Source organism: Musca vetustissima, unplaced genomic scaffold (genome assembly GCF_032173495.1).
Source record: "Musca vetustissima isolate MV318-11 ecotype Yass unplaced genomic scaffold, APGP_CSIRO_Mvet_v1 utg2907, whole genome shotgun sequence".
Classification (NCBI taxonomy): domain Eukaryota; kingdom Metazoa; phylum Arthropoda; class Insecta; order Diptera; family Muscidae; genus Musca; species Musca vetustissima.
Genome location: NW_026880563.1, coordinates 149,182 through 167,812, shown reverse-complemented (window position 1 = coordinate 167,812; position 18,631 = coordinate 149,182). Strand labels below are relative to the sequence as shown.

The 18,631-nt window shown below is 30.6% G+C and overlaps 1 protein-coding gene across 1 annotated transcript in view; it reads left to right on the top strand.

The window, feature by feature from the left end:
• LOC133326235 (neurobeachin) overlaps window positions 1-18,631 on the top strand; it is a 164,869-nt gene that overhangs the window by 74,669 nt on the left and 71,569 nt on the right. The window contains exons 10-11 of the mRNA XM_061534916.1: window positions 14,431-14,571; window positions 17,574-17,713. Coding sequence (XP_061390900.1) covers window positions 14,431-14,571; window positions 17,574-17,713 — 281 coding nt within the window. The remainder of the gene's footprint in view (window positions 1-14,430; window positions 14,572-17,573; window positions 17,714-18,631) is intronic.

Sequence of the window (18,631 nt, the reverse complement as noted above, 5' to 3'; positions counted from 1 at the left end):
TTAGCTTCTAAAGCAATTATATTCATATTTTATTTTCTAATTAAGAGCGTCACTTTATTATATTCTGAATATTAATGTATTGTATAAGTAATGCAATATTTATACGCCACCCTGGACCATAATTAGAGGTTGAATATTCTGTATTAAAAATATGTTAAAATTTAATGATTTTAATGATTTAACTCAAATAATTTACTTCTTAGTTGCTGAAATTTTTCTTTAGAAAAAAATATTCTGGAAAAGTCGAAGGGAAAAAATTACTTTAATGAAATTATTCTTTAAAAAAAAATGAATTATTCTTTGAAAGGAATGAAAAAACAAAACTAAAAAGAGAATTTCGTAGATCCATTGCATTTTTTCCTTCTTAACCAGCCTTTTCTATAGTAATTTTTATGAATTGTTCTTTATTTCCCTCTAAATAAAAATTGTTTTGGTTAATTGTCAGATCTGCTTATCGTACAAGTAATGTCAAAAATTATACGTGTTGTAGTACATCAGACTATGATTCATAAAATATGAGTTCTTTGAAAATGATAATATTTTAGTTTGTTATATAGTTTTGTAGTTTCTTATATAAAATTCTTTATGAATGCAAAAATCAAATTATTAGATTTTTTAATAAAAAACTTACTTAGTCGGCAGTAGAAACACTATCAGTAGAATCATAGGTTTATAATTCCCTTCCTATTTTTTCTCTATATAATTTTATAGAGATAGGCAGGGTGTCGTATAAGTGTTGTCATTAATAATAAGTGCCTAGGCACTGACTATTGCAGCATTCATAATGTGTCGTATAAGTAATGACACTAATAATACGTACCCATCTACCAACTGTATCTTTTTATTTGACGTATGTTCATTAGAAACTACTTAAGAGTTAATACTTTATTGAGTCAAATCAATAGGCCGAATATGTATTTATAGGGAATGTAGGAAACAAATAGAGTCTCAGAATTTTTTTTAAATAGGTAATAAATACAAGACTCAATTTATTCAAGTATATCTATGCTTTTGGCTACAAGCTCTACATTTTACTTTTTTTAATTGAGAGCCAAATTCAGGTTCCAAGATATAATTTTATGAAGATTCACACGTTGTCGTATAAGTATTGTCAATAATAATACGTGCCTAGGTACCTACTGTTGTTGAATTCATACTGTGTCGTATACGTAATGCCAATAATAATACGGTTACATAAATATTGTTAGTCTTACTTTTCTGCAATTTATTAAAAATTGAGTATTTTATTGAAATCAGGGTCCTGTTACACCACCCTAAATCAAAATAATTATTTAAATTTAATTTCTTTTTAATAGTGTCATGAATGAGGTTTTGCCAAGCCCCATCCACCAAAGTATTTTTAATTTCATGTTTTATTATTGAACCTTATTATTTGTAGTCCGTTCTGCTCCATTAATTTAATTTCACATCTTAATTTTTTGTTTTTTTGGAGGTCTTTAATTTTTCCACAGGATATCTAAATGTTCCAACAAAAATATATCCCTGTTCAACATTTTCGTTACTTTGTTTTTAATTCTCTTTAGTCATTGTCTTGATTTTATCTATTTTATAACTTTGTTCGTTTTAAATCTTAATTTATTGTTTGTTTTATCGTTTGTTCATTTTGTGTCTCCAGTTTTTTCTCCGTTTCCCAATAAATGTTTTCATTAAGCTCTTTTCTTTATTTTCGTACTTTGTCCATTGGCTTATCCTTGGATTTTAGATTTGGTGAAGTAATGTTTTTGTGTTGCCAGTTTGCGATGTGATTTTTTTTATTGGAGTCTTAAACTATTTTATCGCTTTGGGTCATACACAACCATGGCCACTTTTGGAGTTAGCAGCAAACCAAAAGCTATACCAATACCACCACCAACATCACAATCAATACCAATACCATCTACAATTCAAATGGCAATGAAGCCTATCATATATATAATACACATACACACACGATTACACTAGAAGCCAACCAACCGAATAACCAGCCACCCAGCCAGCTTCCACTTCCACAAAAGCCAATAATAATGCTAGGGTAGAATTCGAAAAAATACAACGACTTCGGAAAAAAGAGTGTTGGTAGTAAACTTTATTTTATGGCCTCCACTTCACTTGATAAAATCACTTTTAATTTAAATGCAAATTTGTTTGATTTTCAAAAGTTCCGTTTTTTATTCCGCAATTTTTTTCTATTCTTGTATTTTATGATGTGAGTTCGCTATTTTTTTTAGAGCTGTACCATGCAGCTGCTTCATTGTAAATTTCCCCATTATCCTTAGAGACCATTGATTGCCACTGTTGCTCTCTATGGGTTAGCACTGGGTTTTTATCGGGTATTCTTTTTTTTAGTTCACGTTTCTATTTTATTTTTCAATTTTATAGATTTTTTTCTCTCGTTCTCATTGACGCTTTAACAGAAAATTGAGAAAATCGAACACACACACTCACTCACAAACGTGCAAGGACTTCAGTCGTTCGCTAACAACAGCTTCTAGTATGAAATCAGTGTTGTATTGTAAATCAATTAGTTTACTTGATTGATATGAGTGGGGAAAAAAGCTTTGGAAAAAAATGAAATATCCACACACACATACTCGTGTGTTTTACATTTATATACAATACATTTAAAGTGGCCATTGTATAGTGGAATATCTCCCTCTCTCTCCCTTTCGCCTTTGTGATTGGATATAGACCAGTATTTTTATCCAATATTTCTTTAATTATCGGAATTATTAGAGTGTAAACTATTGAAGCAACTACTAGTAGTACCAGCTGGCTGGCTGGTAAACCATTTGTTGGACCCTTATACCCATATCGTTGGCGCTGCTGCCTACTTCACGTCATTGTAAAAATTTTGAGATGTAGTTTTTTTCGCACTCCCTTTGCATATAAATTCCAAACAGATGCATTGCTTTATTTTTTGCCTCTTGATTATTTCTAAAACGTGGCAGAAAACACATGGTCGTGCCAGTATCGCTCACACACAATATTCGTTTGAACCACTAAAATCAGCACATTCAGGAAGAAGTGTGTTGAGCTATTGGATGGGTGTTTGTAAGAGTGAGAGAGCCGATGGTAGACACTTGAAAATTGATTGAGTGTAAATTTTAATACTTACACGCACCGCTGAATTTATAAGGGTGCTGCTTGATAATTTTTGCATTTTTGTAAAATTGAAAAAAGGATTCCTTGGTTGAAACAATTCTTTTACTGTAACACACTCATGGGATAGTAAAATAATCTAGGAATATAATATAACAAAATTAACAAACAAAGTGAGCTATAAAATGGGTTTTAGCCCATGACTCTGTAATGCGCACTTCATTCTCATTGATATATCCCGAAAATTTCGTCTGAAATATAGGAATATAGGAAGATAAAAACGGCGTAAAAATCACATAAAAAATTTAGGTCCGTTATATAACCTAAAAATAATTATCTACTTAAAATCGCTATTACCTAAAAATCATTATCTCCACTTTGAAGCAGAATCCTGCATTGTAATCGAGCCATACTGGATATTCCCGAATCTTCTCTACAATGAATATGTTGCAATTTTTTTATTCTACACATTATCTGGTTTAGTCATGCCTATAGTATAATCCGAACGAATTATGATAAAATGTCGCTTTTCATTTGACTAGTCAAATATGAAACGTATCAGTCCTCGTTTTGGAAATGTCCTCATAACATTGTTCGAGACACAATTGTACGACCGAATCTTGGCGAGCATCACTTTTCTATTAATCGTCCAATCGACCAATTCTGATATATTTACGGGTCGAACTGTTTATACCCTCTTCAACATGAGGTGAACTTTCAAAATACCTAAAATTGATTGAGACTATTATATGGCGACTCTGGCAAACTGCTGCCAAGATAAAACGAAGTATCAAACTACAAGCACTCAGTTTGAAAAAAAAAAAATGGGCATATCGAAAATTACCCTTGAATGGAGGCTATGTTAAAACTTGAATTTGTTCTGAGACCATGTTTTTTTTATCCACCAACGATAGCTAAACTATAGACGCTTTGTTATCCTAAAATATAGTCGTTTTTGTTAGAAAATTCGCCTATGATCATCAAAATACCTACAAATAGGGTTGGTCCTTTGTAAAGAGGGCTGAACCTAAAGATCGACCTATATTTTAATTTTTGGTAGAAAGAAGATTTTCCGATGAAAATCCAAATTTTAAATCAGACCCAACTCGTTTGAAAAATGTAACTAATTCCTAAAATTATCGAAATTTGGGAGTACAACATTGAAAATTCTAGCTAGAAAGATTTGATCCCAAAATTTCGAACTGGAGTAACGTCTAATGGATAGTGGAAGGCACCCTTATATGAGGGATTCCCTACAAAATTGGTCTAATATTTAGAATTTTTAGTTGGTATATTTGCCGACAGATGAGCACACAAAATATCAAATTAGAGGTAACTCAGTTGAAAAATGTACCCAAATAGCGATAAAAATCAATACAATTTTATTCTGATCACGTATATATAAAATGTATGGTGTCCCGGTTTATATTTCGTACTGCAAATCGAATGAACTACCTTATCAAATGATTCACAATGATTGTTTTAAGGGATTTAACAATATTGCTCGATCAATGGACACAGTAGAAACAAATGTCTTCTTCGTAAAACTTCTGAAAAGGGGCCATTCTGAAACTTCTAACCTACACAAAGGTTCACAATGAAAATGAAAATTTTTGTCATATAAATTGTTTTATTGTGTGTCCAAATATTCTACAGAAACTTGTCTATCTATTATGGACCTAATAGAAACCAAAATGGGGCCGGACATATCATACCCTAATGATACCCCATACATCTGTATATTCCGAGCCTGGGTAATATTACTCATTTGGTCAATTAGAGGTCAACAGCTCCACTGTGGCATCTTCTCAGAATAATGGTTTCCGGAGTAAAAATGTACTCCATAATATTCAAATTTTGGTATGTTACACAAAAAGGCTTTGATTCATTTGCCCGTTTATCATCAAGACATTAGTTTGTCAGATCGCCATCCCAATGGAACATATGTGATGGTTGGATGATATTTGTGACGTCTAAAGCGACTAGAAAATCAGACAAAGATAAAGTTTTCGGTCCATTTCATCCCCGAAATATCATCTCAACATAACGGAAAATTATATTCATCTTCTTGACCATAACCGGAACCTTAAGCAAAATTTCCTAACCATCAGCGATATATTTCCTTCTGTGGTAATGGAAGGACTGAACCATATCAGAATACGTAAGCTACCTTAAATATTTACGTATAACTCCCTTATTAAAGCACATACACACATATAATTGGTATATATTTAAAGTTCAATAACTGTTCTTGGATATACTATTAACTTTTTGGGTTTATGTCCTTCAAGACTAAATACATACGCCATAGAATCCAAATTTTCCACTTTTCATAGAAAAGTCAGGGTCCATTTGACCAGCTAAATATGGAACGATTTTTCTTTGGCCTGATCATCTTGTCCATGCAAAATTTCGTGATGTTCGGGTCATAATTGTGGTATCTATAGCAACCAGAAAAACAGAGAAAAATTAAGTTTTTGGTCCATTTCATACCCTAAATATTAACTGATCATTACCAAAACCATAAATGGTCTTCTTTGGCCCGAATCCGTCCTACATGCAAAAGTTCATAACTGTGGCCTGAACCGTGTTTACAAATTATACTGGACAGACGGACGAACGGAGGACACACATATCTAGATCGACTCAGCTAGTCGAGATATGACAATCGGTATACTAAAAGGTGGGCGTTACCAAATATTGAAGCCACATTTACCCCATTTACATTGCTCTCTTGGGTATAAAAATCGAGTTTTGTATCCTCTGAACCTTGGATACCCAACTAGATGCACAGAAAAACAAAAATGTTGGCAGATCTCTTATCGTTCTAACCTATTACGCCAATTTCTGAAAGTTGCAAAAAAAAAAACTTGGGTATTCCGTAAAAGCCATTTTTGAAGGGTGGACAAATATCTATTTCTACAATAAAATTATAGCTTCCAAAGGACTTTGAGCATGTTTTCCAGCCAAATAAATGCAGTTTGGAATTTTGTGTTCTCATTAGGTAGAAAATCTCCAATCCAAAAATTTTGGTATTACCCCTATAAAACAAATTCCCATGTTCGAGAATTTGAAACTTTCCGACATGCTTTCGTTTTCTTTTGGTGGAATTTTAGCTTGGCGTAGTCGTGCTTAATTTTATGTATTTTGAATATCATGATTGAGGAATGCATATAAACTTAGCATGCATATAAACTTAGCCCGGAGTAACTTAATGAAGTTTTTGCTTATTTTTGTCTACTTTTCTTTATTTTACAAAATTCAAAAAGTTTAAAGAATGATATCCAGTTTTTTCTTAGAATTCAAAGCGACTTTTTCAGTACTCAGTACATACATGTCTTGTAATCCGCCAATTGAGAATAATTTAAAACTCTTGGAATATAGTCTCGACCTCCTCATGTCAGTTATAACCTATGCATCAGAAATAATAACCACTGGTCAAAATTCACAATAACCCTCATCAACATTAAAAGGTCATTATTTGGTATTTTACAAATACCATACAAATATAAATCCACATTCTTACCGTCATCATTTTGACCCGTGCCGTGCTGTTATACAACCAAAACCACAACAACAATAACAACAATTGTTATATACGTAGCCATTCATCTACTTATTATTTTGAAAGGTCTGTGGTTTGTTGATACCAAATCGGCTTATTTTGCAAACGTAAGATACTCTATTTATTGACCTATGTTTTTCGTTTGTTGTTACTGTTTTGTTTTTCAATGTCCATCAGCATCATTGTTATGTGTGGCAGTGTGTGTGGTCGTTATGTATTATTTGTGTGTGCGGTTCAGTTTTTTCTCTGAAATCGGCTTAAAAATGTCAAATACATGTTGTCAAGTGGTCTCGGTCTCTGTCGAAAGTCTCGTTAGCAATCCGTCAAATGTCGGCATGCCGTATGACAGGACATAACATAAGAAGCTAACGTTTAGATATTCAAAATGATTTATTTCAGTTGAAAAGGGTGGCTGAGGGATACATAAGTAGTTTTTAATTAACCCAATACTGGGAAGGGATTTATAAAGAAATAAAAAATGTTAATCCTTTTTCAAGTAGTTCAAATCCTTACATTATTGTAATTAGCTAACAAAAATATGTGAAAAGAAAAAAATAAATTTTAAAGAAACTAATTGTAAAATACTTTTTTTGGAAAAAGGTAAAAAATTAGCACACATATTAGGGACTTATGAATATTCATATCCTTTAGGAAGGGAAAATGAGGTGTATTTCTATAAAGTTATTTAATTTAATTAGCATAATTATGCAATAAAACTATAACATTAAAAGTTTTCTTTAAAAATTAATGTCATCCATTAGGAAATTATATATCCATTTAAACGCAGGGCAATTTATATTATTTCTCTATGTCTTCAAATGACCTAACAATTTTAAGCCTCTTGAAAATATTTGCCGAACTTTTTCAAACACTTTACACCATGAGTATATCAACTATACACATTTTTAATATATTAAAAATACGTTTTAAGTTTCGTAAAACCAAACCATTTGAAGTTTTAATATTAATATACATTAATATTCACCTCCATTCCAAAATATAGTCAAAAAAAGGACTATTATACAAATTAGAAAATCCAATCCTTTTTTTCTCCTCTTGTTCCACTAAACCGACTTTGTAATATTATACACCTTAATTTGATTTTTTTCTCAGACTTTTTTCCAATAACTCGTTTACCTTTTCTTTTTCCAAAAAACAACTTCTGTAATTAATATGAAATGTGTATGTGTGTGAGTGAGTGTGTGTGTGAGCATAATGATGTAATTGAAACTTAATTAAATTTCTGTTAATTGCTTGTTTTCAATTAATATTAGCTTTTTATATCATTACTTCGAAGATAATAGTAAATGATCGTCTATTTGTTTGAAACTACGTTGAACGTATTATTAATTTAATACGATTACATACTCAATGAATTTCAGGAAATAAGTTTAATTGAAACTAATTTTTTTCATAAAGTTAATTTGAAATAGTTTCAAGAGTTCTGTAGTAAATTTACAGAAAAAACCTGCTGAAAAGGATACACGCATTTTCAATTTTTCAATTCAATTTAATTTTTCGAAATTACCAAAATTTTTTGAGTTTACTTTACACTCTATTACGGGAATTGAAAATTCGATTGTTAGGCTATGTTAGTGACTTTATATATTGTCCAAATATTTGTCTCCTGATACCGGCAAAATATAGTAAAATAATGTCCGGCTGAATTGCTTCAATATGGTGAATGTTTTTTTTTTTTAAGCTGCTCCATTTACATGAAATCGGACAAAATTATATATGGAAGCTATAATTAAAGCTGAAACGATTTCTACAACCTTTAACACAAATTTGGTCTATATGTATATTTGTACATGTATACATACATATGTACAATCTTAGATTTATCAATTACAGGATATAGGACCTAAATCCGCATTAACGATTTCATTATAAAATAAGGTTCTGTGAGAGGTTGGAAAATTCTAAAAGTTCATGTTTGTATCTAAGACAAAAGTAGATTTTCGAGCAAATTGTTATTTCAATTTTAACGGAAGCTCATTAAAATTTCAATATTTACATAAAAAAAAATTCACTTCATATTTTTGTAAGAAATAGAATAAATGTAATCGGTCAATATCGTAACTATTTTCTAAGTTGGCATTTATTCACAAAAGCAAATTGTTATGTCAATTTTGAAAAAATCATTGTCTTTAGCTTTTTGCATAACAAAATTACCTTCAGATTTTTGTATCTAAGAAAAAGTAGATTTTCGAAAAATACCAAAATCAATTTTAAAGGGAATCACCCACACCCCTGCCCTTCTCTGTTTCAAAAACAAAAATTCAAGAATGTTTCTTTAAATTTCAACAGAAAATCTCAACAAGTCTTCAAGATGAAGACGATTTATTGTGCCAACATCAAGCGACGGCAAGGGTACTTCTCAAACTTTAAAGCTTTTTTCTCGAAACAGTGTGTTTGCGATTGGCGGACACGATAACTCAAAAACTAATAATTCAAGCGATTCCAAATTTTAACAAGTTAATCTGGACCTACTATCATATGAGCTAGGATAAATCCATAAAATCGGTGAAAATCTTGTCTTTTTTCAGCATGGTTTTTGGTCGAAAATAGACGATTTTCTAAAGAAAAAAATTCCTACGTCCGCCATTTTTCTAATTTTAAATTTTTCTTCGGACGGCTAGTATATTATAATACATTCAATCAGTACTTTAAAATGGGCCAATAGAAATTTAAATTTTTAAAATTTACAAGTGGCTAAAAAGTGAACCAATATTAAAAATTTTTTGAAAGGAAGATTATCTAACCAATGAGATTCCATAATATCACATTACAGGGTTTTCGGTTGACAAGCGTTCCTAAAATACCGAATATTGCGAGGCTACGTTATATGGGGGCTATACCACAATGTGGAGAGATACCACACATTCTAGGAGTATATGCAATATTCGAAATCTCTATCTTAAACATTTCGATCTTCAACGTGTTTTCAACAGACCACAGGATATCAACTGGTCAAGATATTTAAAGATAGCAGCTATATTTGAAATTGTTTCCCTCATCTTGAGGTTAATATTTGGCTTCCTAGCTAATAATTTTTACCGACAGCTCTGTTATATAATAACTTTTTATTTTTTATTAATCTTTCTTTTATCTGACCATTATCGAACGTTACTTTCGATTTTTGTTCGAAATTGTTAAAATATTCCTTTTTTAATAGTTTTGTTTTTTTTTTTTAGAATTCGTAAAGAAACGACAAACTTTCCGAATTCGTGGGCCCTTCATACAATTTTCTTCCTCTTCGGCATCAGAATCGGAAACTTGCGCAGAATGTCGTTCATAATTCAAAAAAAAAAAAAAAAAAAAAAAAAAAAAAAAAAAAAATCGGAATAAATTGTTAGCTAGGCTATTTTTAAATAAGCCACTATCAAGAAAGTAGTGACGATCAAGAAACATACAAAAATACTGAAAATATTTAATCTCAGATATATCCTGCAATAGCCGCACTATCGAATTACCAGCGACAAATTAATCACGGCATAACTCTAACTCTGTGTGGTCAAGGGATTTCATCCCCATAGAGAATTTTCATCTCCAAAATCTTGTTGCATAGGTCCCTAATGTAATATTTTATCTCGAATAATGAAGTCAGAACTTAATATCGAAATAACGACATATGACATGACTTATTAAATTGTATTTTAAATACGATGTCTTTTAAATATTAAAATGTCAATATCAGAAATGACAAAGAATCTCCACTCTTTTTGTTTTCAATCTCCCGCTCTTTGTACAATGACACTATTGTAAATATAATTAATATAAAGAGCATTCAATTACCTCAACCAATTAATATGTTAATTGATTTTTATATTGTAGACCGTTAACAATTCAATAGGTTGAAGTGTATCTGTGTGTGTGGTTAACAAAAAATTGCTTTCAAGTAAATTAAAATGTACAAAAAGTGCATCAAAAACAATCAAAATCAATTTGAAAGAAGCAATTAATTACACTGAAGAAATATGAAACATGGAAAATTTAAATCTTGAAAATCAATTTGAAATTATATTTTCAGAATTTATTACTGATATTGAAATATATGAATCAAATTTCCCTGAACTTATTCTATATTATTAAAAATGTGTATGTACTAATTTAAATATACATTTTAAAACCACAATAATTATGGAACAAATGAATATCATCATTCTTTAAATGTCATTAAATTTTTTTGAATTTTTTTATTCAAATGAACATTTTGTTCCTTATCTATACTTCAATAATGACAGAGGTATCATCCAATTGGCTCCATTTAATTTATTGCACACAATTGCCTTATTATTTTATTCGATGGATTTCGTTATTTTTGTGTGTTTTCATTTTGTGAAGGTACATATAGTATTTTTATTTCATTATTTTTATTGAAATGTAATATGGGCTTCTCTATCGTATATTTTTTTTCCAATTTAAAAAACAAGAATACCAAAACAATATTAAGTATGTATTTTTATTACGGCTTGTGTGCACTCAATGCACAGTGGTAGGAAAGGAGAGCCAAAAAATAAATATTGGAAATTAAATATTTTGATAAAATATTATAGTTTTCCAAATAAAAATTATGAATGTGTAACGTTAGATGATCCTGAGCTATCACATGGGCATATATAATGATATTGATGTATGTATCCTCCTGAAATTAAGCAAATAATAGGGGTGTTTTCTTGGGCTATTTTGCTAAAAAAGAAGAATCGATATTCTGTATTGAAGTTATCACCTTTGTACAATTGTCTAATTTATTACAATATACATTCCGTTTATAACGATATATCGGTTAAAACGACTTTATCAAAAGTTATGTCCTTTAGTTGATATCGTTTATAAAGACATATCGCTTATAACGACCAATTTCGCCGGTCCCTCGACTATCGTTATTTCGATGGTATATATATATATATATAATGATTTACACATTTATTTTATGATTTCATACTTTTAATTATTTAATTATTTCTATTAAGTTGTTTTACATTTGAACCACTGTCCTCTGTTTATTTCTACAAGCCGTATAAACAATAACCAGCTAACCAGCAGCTAACTACCACTGTTACCATAGTAGCAGCAACATTTTCATTTTATGTGCAATATATGTCACACAAAGGACATAGAACACACGCATACACCAACACATTCTCAAATACACACCATTTTATAGAGAAGAAGCAAATAAAATAGTTTCACATGTCGTTATGCCACCATACACACAGTTGCAGTCACACACACATATATACACATTTATTAAATTCCAGGCACTACATAAAATATAAGCAATAACCCAGTGAACAATTTAACATTGAGCCAAAAATGGGTTATACAATGTTACGGTTAAAATCAAACTCAAATAAATTGTGTATTCAAAGCTAAAGTTGAATTTAAACAAAAAATCGAAAGGGAAACTTGCAAAGGATTCCAATTGAAAATTTCGTAAAAAATACCTAAATTTCAGCAGATGCAAGATTGAAGAAAATAAGAATTATCATAGACAACTATTCTATTCTCTATACTAAATTATATTAGAATCTAGTGGTCGGCTAAATATGCGAAGAAATCAGTTTCGATTTTGTCCATTTTAAGAATTTTTTATGCAAATAACCAGAGCTGTATGTGGCGTATAAGTATTGACATTAATCATACGCCAGCAGAGCACTTTACAATATCCAAATAATGCTTTTTATTTATTACCCCCTTAAGAAAATGTCAGATTGGAGAAAATCGGAATTTTGTATGAATTCAATAGACAACTATTTGTTCTCTATATTAAATTAGATTTGAATCTACCGTGGTCGGCAAAATATATTCAACCGAATCAGTTCAGTCAATTTTTTCCGATTTTGTAAATGCCATATTCTTGGATCCTTTGCTTCTATTTCAAGAATTTGTATGCAAAAAAAGAAAAAAAAACAAATGTATATATGGCGTATAAGTCCTGACATTAGTCATATACTTTAAAGTATTCAAATCATTTTTATTTCCTTTTTAAATAAATGAGGACTTTTCTGCAATTCTTTAAATTTTTTATAAATATTTCATAAAATACAGAACAATTTTTATGTGGAAAAGAGCTGAATGGCTTTCTTTGAAAGATGTTGGAAAATGTTCCAAGTTATTCTTGTAACGAAGAAGGTCAAAAGGTCTCTTACGGACATTTTAGTACAAGACCAGAGCATGCATTCTGGAAGTCTTCAAAATGGTATTCTTATTGGTCCACTTATTAGGATTACAACATGATGTTCTTATATAGATAGATTTTTGTGCAGAAGATAGGAAGGATTAGTTAATAGAGTGATATATGGGATTTAAACCGATTAACATTCTTGAAGACTAGACCTTTATTATGGAAAATTTGTTTAAAATTTTACATTACAAATCAAGATTTTTTATTCTTAACATCCTCCGATATAATACGATAGGGATTCAGCAAACAAACCCGCACTTTGCATGCTTCTCTGCTGTGGTAATTCCTTCTTCTTCCATCAGAAGTGAACTCAATAATGTCCTGAAAATTTGATTTATGAATCCTTAAAAAAACATGATTAAACAAACCCTTCTAAAGACAATTTTTCGATTCCAATTTTACATTCTCGTACCTTGTACCATTTTCTATAAAAAGGGCTTGAATATCGATTTTTTTATGCTAGGTGTATGTGCTATTTTCTATAAAAAGGGCTTGAATATCGATCTTTTTATGCAAGGTGTATGTGCCGTATAAGTATTGTCCATAATAATACGACACCATGTACCTGTATAATAGGTTAATTTGGAAGATATTTATTAGTAGTTTCAAAATCATTGTAAATTAAAATAAAAAAGTCAAAATAAAATTAATTTTAATATCTGAAATTTATTAAAAAATCTACAAAGTATTTCAAGCGAAAAATTCCACTGAAATCACTAAAAAATTCTTAAACATGTGTTCACTGGGAATCCCACAACCTAAAGTCACAAGCTAGGTGTATAATGACCACATAATCTAACAATCCAGCCAACTACCACCGCCTACTACGTACTACCACTTCTGATGCTAATACCACAAGGTATTCATGTAGATAATGCAGAGTCATAAACTTAAATTCCACTCTCATATATACATGGAGTGCCTATCTGTATGTGTGTTTATATTCATTTTTCGTTTTTGATTTATTTTTATCTAGCTTATTTAAGCTTTGTGATCTTTAAGGGATTTCTACCATTCAAGCGGCTGCCATTATTATACTAACTAAGATGGAAAATCACAAAATTACGAAAGAAAATGCATAGACTTAGTTGTAGGTTAAAGCTAGTGGCAGGATTTGTATTTAATAACAAAAGAAGAAGAATGAAAAAAATTAAATATGCAAATTTTATATCGTACAATCAAATAACTTAGAATGAGACCAATTAAAATAAATGTAGACAACAAATTAAGAATTTGTAAAATCGTTGAGAACAAAAAAAGGAAACTGCAAATTGATTATATAAATTTATAGAGAAATGTAATTATAAAGTTATTAAAACATTATAAAAGTACAAAAATTTAAAAAGAAAAACTTGATATTGTATGTAAAATTATTTGTTAGCATAATATTGGTGCTAGTCGTTATATTGCATTTGTTCCAAATACTTTGTTTTTACCTCCGATTTAATTAGATTCCAGTTTGTGAGCTTTATATAGACGGCAGTTTACGATTAGGAAGGAACAAATTATGAAAACTTAAAAAAATGCTATTATTTTGTTACTAATTTCTTTTATTTTTTCTCCCTTACCCCTTTAGGTATTATACGATGGCAAACTATCGAATGCCATTGTATTCATGTATAATCCAGTTGCAACCGATGGCCAACTATGTTTACAATCAGCACCCAAAGGAAATGTATCATATTTTGTACATACACCACATGCACTTATGTTACAAGTAAGTATGAAATACATTATTACTAAAAATATTATTACGTTAAATATTTGTTTATTAATAAACATAAAAAAAGGTTCATTGATGCGTATAAGTGTTGACAGTAGTCATACGTCACATGCAACTACAAAAATCAGTGAGGCGTATAAGTGTTGACAGTAATCATACGTCACATGCAATTACCAATAGATTCCTTATAAAGATGATCGGCATATTTTTATAAACCATAAATATCTCTCTATTGTAATAAAAAAAATTTCTCGCATAAGTGAAATATGTTCTTTATTACAAAGAACCAGTTGGTCGTTCTACATAGAAGATAGCCATATGCATCGATTTTGAAAAATTTCATGCAAGAAGACCATAAATTAGTATATTATAGATGATTGGATAATGTTCGTAAGGGGAAATGCTGATCCTTTGCGTTAAATGTTATGCAAATAACCAGTGGTGTATAAGTTTGACATTAGTCATACGCTAGCATAGCACTAGCATAGCATGTTCAAATAATTTTTAATTCTTTTTTTTTCATAAAAGTGGACGTTTCGTTAAAAAGAAGAGCTAAATAGCTTACTTAAAAATATGTCAAAAATGTCCCAAATTATTCCTTTAACGAAGAAGTTCAAAAGGACTTTTATAGACATGTTATTTTAATAGAATACCTGAGCGTTAATTCTGAAGGACTTCAAAATGATCTTCCTATAAAGTTAGCTTCTTATAGGTCCACTTATTACGACTACTCGATGACGTTATTATACCTCAGGCGGAACCCGTGATTACTTCAGGACAATGTAGTCAAGACTTCTGTAACAGAATGCCAGAAATTATTCTGAAAAAAACAAACAAGTATCCTTCATTCATTCAGTATTTTTTTTTTTTTTTTGAGTCAGAAAAAAATCATACCAGAAGGCCACAGGCTATTACTTTATAGAAAATCGGATTATGTTCTTAAGTCTGAGAAATGCGTGGCGTGTAATTATTGTCAATAATAATTCGACACCATGGTCCTGCATAATATTCAGTTATAGGTAGCAAAAGAAGAAAATAATTCATATAAATATAAAAATTTTAAATTATAACTATAACAATTGGTGCCATAGAAAAAAAATCCTAGCTTTAGTCTCCTCGAGACGATAGTCACATAAATTATTTCATAGGAATCTTTTTTTCTTAATCTCAGATTTTGTAAATATAGATATCTCTGTCTTTAAGTTCTTCCAAAGCTCGACTCGAAAGTATAAATATTCACTTTACATTACTTCCAAATGATCACTTACAAGGCAAAATTCAAATAACAAAAATTAATTTCAGCTGAGCACGGCCAGGTCTCGAACGTAGGTCCTCGGAGCAACACAAATGTTGCCCAGACCACTTAACGTTCTGAGCCATCAACACACTTCCTAAACGGTTACGCAAAAACATGTGTATACCATGGAAGCAATTGTAGATGTGTGGATTAATAATCCATCGCTACAACAAAAATCTCCTTTGGAAAGGACTGTTAGTAGAATGAAGACAAATGTCGAACTTTGACAAATTTGAATTTAATTCGCATATGCAAGTTTCGCATTGCCCAATATGCCTGATGAGCCGCTTAACCAACGGCGAAACGCGTCGCATAATGGTGGGTACGTAGGTTCTTCTCCTGGTTTTCTTTTTTATTGCAAAATTTAGATCATCAAGACTCGAAAGAGTATAAATAATCACTTAAAAAAAAACCAAACCAAGATATTTAAAAATAGCTTCCGTACGACGATTTTTCGAAAAAAATCTTCTTATGAATTACCAAAAATTCCACCTGTGGATATGAGGTCTCTTCATTTACAAAATCATAAAAAAACAAATTTCTTATAGCTCTGTAGAACTTCCTTGATAACTCACATTTTTCTAATTTATTTGCGTACCCATTTAGCGTCATATTTTTTTCTAGTTATACTAATTTCACAAATCTTTGTGTGGAAACATATTATCAACGAATTAAATTAATTCCATATTTGTCTCTACACTCTACTCTAAAGCTCATAGTCTCCATGTGACGTATACGTGTTGTCAATATTTATACGCCACCTTGGAAATTAATAAAAAACATTTTCTATCTCGGATCTATAACAAAAAAAAGATGTTGCAACTTTATTTCTCAATGAACTTTTCTGTTGTTAAATTTCACGTATTTTATAGCCGTCTTTACAATTCCGAAATGCTCTTCAACACTATTTCGTGTTTTGCATACCTACATACATATTTCTTAAGGAATTTCATTTGCATGACATGAAACTCGAAAGTTTTATACTGTTGTTGTGTTGTTTTTTTTTTTTCATTATTTTATAGTCATACCGCATGGCACAAAACACAACAATCGAGCGCGCACAGGCATTATTAAAATTGTATGCTCTTACGAAAGTCGGCAAACGAAACGAAGAAATTTTACGGAAGTTAAATTTGGCAACAGTCAAGTTGAAGTTTTCAAAATTTCTCCCGGTTTCGCCCCCTTTTACTCTTCGATGCTGTTGTTTGAACTATAATCTCTGGAGAATTTTTGTAGATGATACATTTATGTCATTGCATTACCCCTACCCCTGGTGAAATACAACATCAAAGGGGAAGGGGAATGAGACACATTCCGCCTCAGGTTAAATTGTTTGCTATGCCGGGTTTTTTTCGGCTTAAGTTTTAACTTTTGTGGTCTGTCATATTCCCCGAAAATGTATTTTTTTGTTTCGTTGTTTTGTTTTTGAATTTCATTCTGCTAAGTCTCTAAGGAGCTACTTAAAAGCAAGCCTCTCTGTGTAGCTCTACCATCTAGGCACTGTTTGGTTACAAAGTCAAACAAAGAATGAAATAAAACGAAAAAAACTACCCCAAGTAACTTCAACAGCAAAACAAAGTATTTAAATAAATCTCAAGACAAATCTTTTAAATATTTCTTTACATATTTTTGCATTTGTGTGTTTTTTTTTATATTTATCTAATTTTCGTTTTTCTTCTGCTCTTCTCTCTTTTTCCAGGATGTTAAGGCTGTTGTTACACATTCCATACACTGTACATTGAATTCAATTGGTGGCATACAAGTTTTGTTTCCACTCTTCTCACAATTGGATATGGCTCATGAGGGTATTAGCGATATAAAACGTGATCCAACGTTATGGTAAGTTTATATTTTATCTACAAAAGTTTTGTATTTAAGTTTTTCAAAAATTCTATCGGTCGGTGTCTTTGGGTGAGGAGACACACCCTGCAACAACAACAACAATAACTTCAAGTCTCGTATAACTTTGCCTTCAACAAGAAGACGACGAAGAAGAAGTTGTCTAAAATATCATCAAGAAGAACTTTGAAGATGTTGTGTGCGCTCCACTCATAACAATGATGACGTTCTAGTGCCGGTGGTTAGCTAAAGAGTCATCATAAAGTTATGATACTTTCTGTTGTTGTTGTTTTTGTTATTTTTTTTAGTAGTAGTATTATTATTGTTGTGGTAAGGTTATCCCTTATTTTTATATAGAAGTTATGTAAGAATTCAATGGAAAACTTTTCCAATGGTTTTATAGTTTAAAAGTTCAATGGAAATATTATTATTGAGCGAATGTGGGTATGAGTAATAAATGAAACTGTGATAATCATTTGTATTATTTATTCAAATTAAATTAAGCCTATTGATCTCCAAGTTTTAAAAAATGCATTAATTTTTAGTCGAGATATACAAATTTTACGCTCCATGTCTGTTTTTTATTAAAGTTAACTGAAAAAATTAATTATGCAGAGATACCAGAGGGGATGAAGCTATATAACAACCAGGATAAATAAAATTGCATTCATAATTACATATCCCCACAAAAATCATAATTATGACGTGTACGTGTTGTCAACACTTATACGCCACATTGAGGTTTTATTTAAATTGTTATCGTGGACATAAGGGTATAATTAAAAATATTGATTTTCAAGTATTTTGTCGGAATCGAACAATTTTACAAATGTAGTCGGAATCGAACAATTCTACTCCCCATTTTGGCCAGTCATTTATGTTAACTGAAAAAAAATAATTGAATCGGCGATTCATTTT